The sequence below is a fragment of the Narcine bancroftii genome, chromosome 1 (genome assembly GCF_036971445.1).
Source record: "Narcine bancroftii isolate sNarBan1 chromosome 1, sNarBan1.hap1, whole genome shotgun sequence".
In the NCBI taxonomy this organism is placed as follows: Eukaryota; Metazoa; Chordata; class Chondrichthyes; order Torpediniformes; family Narcinidae; genus Narcine; species Narcine bancroftii.
Window position 1 is genome coordinate 266,174,993 of NC_091469.1, and position 9,020 is coordinate 266,184,012.

General features: G+C 38.6%; 1 protein-coding gene across 1 annotated transcript in view; it reads left to right on the top strand.

Moving 5' to 3' along the window:
- The window catches only part of LOC138751409 (protein inscuteable homolog), a 200,428-nt gene extending 194,754 nt beyond the window's left edge, over nucleotides 1-5,674 (top strand). Inside the window, exons 10-11 of the mRNA XM_069913655.1 lie at nucleotides 51-127; nucleotides 4,867-5,674. Coding sequence (XP_069769756.1) covers nucleotides 51-127; nucleotides 4,867-4,995 — 206 coding nt within the window. The 3' untranslated portion in view covers nucleotides 4,996-5,674. The remainder of the gene's footprint in view (nucleotides 1-50; nucleotides 128-4,866) is intronic.
- Nucleotides 5,675-9,020: the final 3,346 nt, after the last annotated feature.

Sequence of the window (9,020 nt, forward strand, 5' to 3'; positions counted from 1 at the left end):
TGTAGTTCTCTCCAAAAGATCTAAAGGTTTGCTACTGATCTGATATATAGGCATCCCCCGTCTGATTGAGCTCTGCCGATCTCCCTCTGAGAGGAATAATAGCGATTCAGTATTGGTGGCTTGTCTGGTAAGTGAGAGTTTTTATATATTTTTTCTTTCATTGTTTTTTTTGCTATCCATGGTCAACAGAAAAATTTGAGACTCTACTTGCAAAGGATGTTCTTATGGAGAATTTATTAACCCATTACTTATGAAACACCATTTGATAGCTTCGTTGAAAAAAAAAACACATTTTAAATGTAATAATTTTTTAAATAACTAATGGCTTTGAATTTAGCAAGTGCAGAAATTTGAAATAAATGTGACATTCAATGTTTTAATACAAACTGTTGTAAACTATATCTGCTGAAAGTTTGGACCTGATTTTTTTTTGTTAGCATATTTCAAATATAGAATAACAGAGAGTACATGATACATCAAACACCAGCTGTTACATATTTTTAATAATATTTTAATAATAATTGCAAGACCCAATTTCCCCTTCAACTATCTTCAAAGCATCTTCAGCATTTTTATTGTCTTCTTCACCACGACCAACTTCCAGACCTTGCAACTAACCTAACTTTTCAGAAGCAGAAACAGTTTCCTTCCCTTAAGCACAAAGCCAAATAGAAGATATCACATTGTTATCTGTGCTCTGGATTATTAATTATCAATTCTTCGTGAATGGTAAAGCTAAATATGCTATTTCAGTGCATTTGTAGTGAAATTTTATTTCACTGAAGTCAATGGAACTTAATTTTGCAGGGAGAGTACATGAACACAGATGGGGCTTACAATTGTACAATGCATTGTGTGATCACATAACCCACTTTTCACAGCTGACTCCAGATGAATTTAGATGTGGAACAATCAAGTTATTATTCTTAAGGCCTGAGAAAAAGAATTGAAAAAAAAAACACAAATACCATGAGATTATATTTTAGGTTTCCACTAAACAAATCTTTGAATAGATATAAGAAAAGAGTCACATTTTCTCCGTGTGTCATCTGTTTTACTCTATTTATAGAGTTACATACAAAGATGATTGGTTACTATGTGACTGGAGGATTCAAAGCAAATAGGGAATCGGACATGAGGGATAATTGAAGCAGAGCAAAAAGGAGTAAAGTTTGAATTTTCTTAACTTTGGGGAAGGGAAATATTGTGGTTGTTTGTGAAGAAGGGAAATGAATGTCAAAAAATAAACATATCAGGAGGAGAGATAAAATCTATCCCAATCAGACTCACTTAGTCAGTTATGGTGGTTGGGGATTTTGCACATTCTTATGGATGTTTAAATACTCTCTCAAGGAGGCAGTGAAGGAAAAGAAAAGGCAATTTGTTTGTAGAGTATCATATTTTTGAATGAACTATTTGAAGGAACCACTGAAAGAGATGGACAGAAGGAAATGAGCTTCATAGTGAGGAGATGGCAAAAAAAAATGACCTCAGCAATGGAAGATTATTGTTAGCAAACAAAATGAAAGGATTAGGACAGACAGTAGTTGGAAATGGATGGAATATTGGGGGTGTGGTGGTACACCACAGGCCTACTGCAGGGGGAAACCTCTGTACCTGCAGGAGTAAGGGGACAGGACAACACCTGGCTGGCTGTCAATCAGTCGCCCTGAATCGATCAAGCCCCACGTGTCAATCACCCTCTGGGATATAAGCCTGCACCGGCCTCCCGAGGCCTCACTCAGAGTTGCTGCAGCTCTGTGGAAGTTTTGTGGATTAAAGCCTGTTGTACAGTCTTTACCTTGTGTGTGTCTGATTCTGGCTAACAGTGCAAGACAGGGAGAAGGTTCCATGGAATTGATGGACTAAGTATTTAAAGAAGCTGTGTTCTAATTATTTGTAATGCTTGTCCTTAGAAGTAGCTATGCAGCATCAACAGTTCTTTCTTTAACATTGCCAGACTAGTTTAAAATAGCTGAGCCATCTTTTCTAATGCACCTCCAGTGTTTATTTAGTGTGGTTATCATCTTTTGATCAGTTGACTTCAATGTTGGAATTTGTTTATTAACCTCATAATGTGACAGTTTATTTGTGAAACTGCGTTCAGCTGGAAAGTGCATATCAACAAGTGCACGCACATTTCAGCGAGCAGTGGTGATTTGAAACAGAAATCCTAATCAAATTCTTTCTCTTTTGATGCAATTCTCTAGAATTGCAGAGACCATCAATGGTTGATTCTAGCTACTACTTAGATTCCGATAAAATGGCCAGTGAAAACTTGTAACCCATTGGCATTAACTTCTCCCACAACACTGTCCATATTCTTTAAGGAATGGAAATCAGAGGTTCAGATATAAAGTTAAGCAGTAGAAGAAGAAATATGAATACACTCCTGGACTGAAAATGTAGTGTGGTATTTAGTTAAACAATGAAGTCTGGAGATGCTGGGGCTGAATGCAAACACAAGTATGCTGGAGAAACTCAGCAGGACATGGCAGCAATCAGAGGAAGTTTTGGGCCTTTGCCTTACATTGGTTACTCTTTACTTCCTATTGATGCTGCCTGGCCTGATGGGTTTCTCCAACACATTTGTGTATTGTAGTCTTGGTCTTAGCCCTGGAAAAAAGTCAATATTAATGTGAATTCAGATTCAAACACAAATTCGCATGTAACGAAGTTAGATGCAGATAAATCTTCTTCTTTCTTTGGCTTGGCTTCATGGACGAAGATTTATGGATGGGTAATGTCCACGTCAGCTGCAGGCTCGTTTGTGGCTGAGAAGTCCGATGCGGGACAGGCAGACACGGTTGCAGCGGTTGCAAGGGAAAATTGGTGGGTTGAGTGTTGGGTTTTTCCTCCTTTGTCTTTTGACAGTGAGGTGGGCTCTGCGGTCTTCTTCAAAGGAGGTTGCTGCCCGCCGAACTGTGAGGAGCCAAGATGCACGGTTTGAGGCGAGATCAGCCCACTGGCGATGGTCAATGTGGCAGGCACCAAGAGCTTTCTTTAGGCAGTCCTTGTACCTCTTCTTTGGTGCACCTCTGTCTCAGTGGCCAGTGGAGAGCTCGCCATATAACACGATCTTGGGAAGGCGATGGTCCTCCAATCTGGAGACTATCCAGTAAACCCCCAATATACGAGTGAAGTTCGGGGTGGATGATCCACTGCATTTCTAGGGATTCTCACAAAATACTGGAAAACCAAGAATCTTGACATGGTGTTTATTTTTCATAATATCTGAGGTAACAAGGACTTGGAATTACAGGTGTGAGTGAGACTTAAGAATAAAATCTCCAGGCATCCACTGATAAAAGTAAGAGGACAAAGCCAGTGTGTTGGCATAAGATTTAAAACTTTTGAGGTGTTGAAACATTCCAAAGGGATGGTGTTCCAGGACATGTTGCAGCATCAGTATCTATTGGAAAAGGATACTGACAAAAATGAAATATCAAGGGGAAAAAAAACTTCTAAAGCAAGTAGGATTTAAAAGTAACATTGAAAGAATATGATATACCAAAATAACACTCCTACTCAAAATAGTATAACATTGAAGTGACCAAGAAGAGGGGAAGAGGAGCAGATGTAACATCGTTTGCTGGGTGGATTACAATGTAGTTTTATAAAGCAAGGTGAAGTTGTAAAATTCTTATTTTGAAAGCTCACTTGGAGTGATTCTCAGGATGGTAACGTAAGAGCCTTCTCACAAAATGTGCTGCATTCATTTCAGACATAACAAATAAGAGCAGGTATAGGCCATCCGGCCCATTGAGCCTGCTCTGCCATTCATTGACTCAACTCCACCTACTTGCCTTCTCCCCATATCCCTGGTAAAAATCTATCTAACTGAACCTTAAATGTGTTTAATGAAGTAGCCTGAACCACTTCATGAATCACATGAACAACGTTTTAGATGAAGTGAGGTGACTCTGCAAGCTACTCTCTGCAGAAATTTTACTTTGACCTTCTACAACTAATGTACTGTTCTGCCCCTCCACTCTAGCACTTTAAGTATTATTCAAAATAGCAAAATTATGCTGCCTTTGCTTTGTTCTATCTGATTTTTTTTTCTGGAGTTCCACAGTGTCTTATTTGTTAACTATGTATATAATGTCTAATTGGTCTGCTTGCAAAATAAACTCTATAACTTTGTTTTGGTGCATGTGAAAATACATGTAAATTTGATTCAGGCATAATGGTATGACAAACTAGTGCTGCATACTGGAAAATACATGCGTCAGACCTACCATCAACATTCATTGGTGATATCTGACACAAATGTGGTAATGAAGTGGAGAGCTGTTGGCAACTAAAGGATATACTTAAACTCAAGTTCATGTCTTTTAGAAAAAGAGAAAGAAAATTGGACAGTTAAGTGCAAGAATTGTCTATCACTGACTATCATATGTTGAGGTTTTATAATGAATGAGTTACTTTGGAAGAAGCTGCCAGTTTTTATACAGAAAAATCAGCAGGCCACTAAAGTAATGAATGGAAGTGGAATCTTGCTTCGACATCACGGAAATCTCTGATTTTTGCCATAATGTTTAGTACCATTATCAAAAATGAAGAAACAAATATATGGCAGGAGAAATAAAGGAATAAGTGAATCTGGTGAAAGTAGCTTTGGTTATGAATGAAACTGATCAAATATTAAAAATGTTTGCACAAATAGAGGGGCAGAAGGAACTGAATGCCACTGAAATGTAATAATCAGATCATTTCGGATCAAATCAATTCATAATGAATAATGAAAGATCAGTTGAGCATTGGGAAGTTCTTGCTTTGGTTGTGAGGTTCTCTCGTGCGTCATTGCTTTCACTGGTATGCCAATATAAAATTTTCTGATGCATAGCTCTCTGTTTATTTTAGGCTGCATTGCGAAAACTGGCAGCTTCCTCTTCTCAGTGCTTTGAGGACACAGACTACCAGCAGTTAATAAAACCAAGGCTTGTGGATTCCTTCTTGCTGTGCTCAAATATGGAAGAAAGCTTTGTCTGAAAATGATTTTGAAAAAAAAAGTCTGGTGAACTTTTGACATCCTGGGGTTAATATTTAAGGAACATTTCAGGATTTTACTGGCCTTATTCATAAACAAATGGAGCCAAAATAATTGGCAAAAAAACAGAAATTTATGGATATTATAATGCTTTATAATGTTGAAAATCTAAAAGAGGCAGTTTGCTGTGAAATTTCATCCACCAGCACAGTACCACAGCAAATTGTACAATGAACATCAACAATGCTTGCTTATTTCAAAATTTTATAAACTAAGTTATATAATTTACTTAGATGGAACTAAAAGCAATAAAGAATAGGTTAATTTTGAGTTGTAACTTGAAGGGAACTTTCTCTTCTTCACTAGGCACAAACAACTGTATTCAGTAAAAGGTTTCCGATGTCTCCACTCTTCCATTTAAATGGAATCATTCCTGGTGAACAACAATGTTCAGGAAAAGATCCTGTGGGTACCTTTTATGCTCTGTATGCTCCTAATATTGTGAAGGAAGGTAATCTGTTCCATCAGTTGGTCACCTATGATGTGAGGTGAGAAACTACCCAAAGGATATATCAGCCTTTTTTAAACATGTCACATCCTTCATATTCCTTGTAGAGATCATTATGGCAGCAATCTTGTTACCATGGCAATATGTATTAAATGAAAGTACTGTAATAATTATTTGAATTGGTTTTGACTTTATTTGGAGCCAAGAACAACTGGAAGTACTTGTATTTGAACATAGCCATGAGGAAATAAAGTAGAAGCTCCCATAACCTGCTTTTCAAATGGAACCAGGCAAAGAAAACCAGCCTATTTTTTAAAGTAGTATTTTTAGTTAGTTGTCATCATGTGGATTTCATGATGAAATGCAACTTTCACGATGGTTTCCAGTCTATTCATCTCATAAAGTCAAATGACCTAACTGACAGTTATTCTTGAGCTTCTGTTCATTACACTAATGATTAAACTAAATTGCAAATCTATCAAGTATTGCCTGATAAAGCCCTCTGCAATAGATCAATGAGGTGAGGTGGCCTGCTCATTAAAAGGAATTATTTCCGTGACTGGGTTTCCCAATAATTTATCTCTACTCCAATTCGGTGCGTTTGGAAGAAGTTGATGAGCCAATAGGGTCACAGACATTCTGGAGGTACTTGGCAGGACAGGTGTCTGGGTTCTTCTGAAGGTTTGTGTTCCTCTTGCTGTTAAAATTGAACTTCAATGTGGCCTCAATAAAGAGATGATCAGTGCAGATCCATCATCCCTTCTCCATTTTGAGGTTGGGGATTTTGATGAGCTGGTGATGAATTTACATCTTTTTGAAGAGAGTTTGAGGACAGATAATTTGCCAAGAAATAAAAGGCACAGAAATGGTTAAAGAATTGACTGGAAGATCTTTTCTGATTGACAAGTAGTTGAAACTCCAACCCATGCCTTGGCAAGCTAGTGTAGATTGAAATGCCAAGCTTCGTTGTGTCCCTTCGCCAGTCTCAGTAATAATGTGTCCACTTTTAATAAGAATGAAGATTGATAACTTGATGCCCATGTTAATAGGTGCATCAATCAACTGTGATCAGATTTAACTGGAGACTTTTTGGAAAACTGAGAAATGTAATAGCACAGGGTGATTCAATATTTTCGTTCTGGATCTTTAAATGGGTTCTCCATTTAGTCTCATTCTCATATTTATTTTGACCATATTCAAATATTTATTCAAGTTGCATTTAAAGCTTTTATAATTTCTGCTTCTCCCAAGCAGAGCATTCTAGGCCTTCAGCGTTTTACATTTAAATAATAAACAAACCTTTAGGCCCTTTACCAATTTATTTGATGCAATAGCTGTTTGGTTTTCCCAATGGCAGCTGTACTAGGAGATTTGGAATTGAATTTGCATGAGAATGTTAGTGGCATGATCCACATGACTGCAGTTCAAAGTTCAGATTTATTGTCAGAGTACATGATATCACATAGAACCCTGAGACTCTTTTTTCCTGCAGGTGAGTCAAGATGACCACTTATTGATAGTACAAAGCATTGTTCTCAAGAGGATATCTATACAGGTGAACAACTAAAGAGATGTAAACAAACTGTGAAATGCAGTGAGAATGTTTTAAAATAAAGAGATTGGTAGAATAGTGAAACGTGAAGAACTTTGCCTATGTTTAGATCAACTGGGAAAGTGGACAAGGAATTGGCAAATCAATTAACTTGAAGAAGTGCTATGGGATGCATTTTGGAATTTAAACCAAGCTGGAGCTTACAGAGTGATAGGGTAAGGCTCTGAGGACTGTTATTGAACAGCAAGAACTTTGGAGAGCCATTTCCTGGAAAGTGAAAAAGGAATAGATAGAAGCTTCTTTCCTATGAAGTACAGGAGATGGTATGTCATATTAGAGTTGTACAAATCGTTGGTCAGGGTGCACTCGAGTATTGTTTGCAGTTCTGGTCTCGACATTACAGGAAAAATGTGAATAGAGATGGAACAAAAAAAAGGAATATTGCCTGCACTGGAGGGCTTGAGTTATTAAGAGAGCTTGGATAAGGCTTGGACTGGTGCCCTGGAATGAAAGAGATTGAGGGGTAATCTTATAAAGCATGGACAATTTTGGTTGAAGGGCCTATTTCCATGCTGAATGACTCAATATTATCTTTCAATCACACTTTCTATTGAGAGGTGGATGAACTGATTAATAACTAGTTCTAAACTCACTTCCTAAGGCAGATTGGGGTTAACCTTACTGTAACCATATCAGTGAATCTATGAAGTCGCCCTCTGGTAATTTAATAATGGGGAGGAACTGTCCTGCACTAATAATAATAAGATTAGAGCAAGTTCAACATTAAATACATTTCAGAAACAGAGGTTGTTGGACATTAACTATTTCAATCCATTTACTTGTCCATATCATAGAAACTACTGAGTCCAATTCTAGTTAAATAGTAGAGAGAGAGACTGAATCAAATCACAAATGTCTGAAAGCTGACATTTGATGGTAAGTGAAATCAGGACCAGACCAAATTAATCAATACTAAAATGACAGGTAATCAGATCAATAAGTAACAGCTGAATAAGGCTGAGCCAGTCATAAGAAAAACTGTAGGTACATCTGCCAGTTACCATATCTGTACCCATGTCCACTACATCGAGAACTACTTTGGTGTTGCCTCATGCACCCAACTTTATGCACTTTGCTGCCAACTTCCACTCTAACCTCAAATTCACTTGGTCCATCTTGAGCAACACTCTCCCTTTTCTCAAACTCTCTGTCTTCTTGGGAGACATACTCTCGACAGACATCTTATACAAACTCACCAACACCCGCAGCCACTTCAACTACACCTCTTCACACCCTGTCGCCTGTCAGGATTCCATTGCTTTCTCTCAATTCCTCTTTCCCCATCTCATCTACTCCCAGGATGAGGTCTTCCATACTAGATCATCAGAGATGACCTTCTTCTTTAAACAACATGGTTTTCCCTCTACCACCATCAACTTAGCCCTCACCAGCATATCCTCCATTTCCTGCACATCTGCCCTGGCCCCCTCCACTCCATGCATAACAAGGACAGGATTCCCCTAGTCCTCACCAACCACCCCACCAGTCTCCGTGTCCAACATATCCTCCTCCACTCTTTCTGCCACCTATGATGTGATCCCACCACCAGACACATATTCCCCTCTCCTTCCTTCTCCAGCTTTTGCAGAGACTGTTCGCTTAGTGACTCTCTTGTTCCCTCCTCCCTCACCACTATTTGTCCCCTAGACACCTACACTTATGATCACAGGAAATGCTCCACTTGCACACACATCTCCTGCCTCACCACCATTTAGGGCCCCAAACAGTCCTTCCAAGTGAAGCATCAATTAACTTGTGAATCTGCAGGGGAGATCTACCGGATCTGGTGCTCCCATTGAGCTGACCATCTGAGTGACTGGCCGATTGCTTCGTTGAGCACCTCTGCTCTGTCCACCACACTCTCTTGGATCTCCCTGTGGACACCCATTTCAAATACCCATCCCATT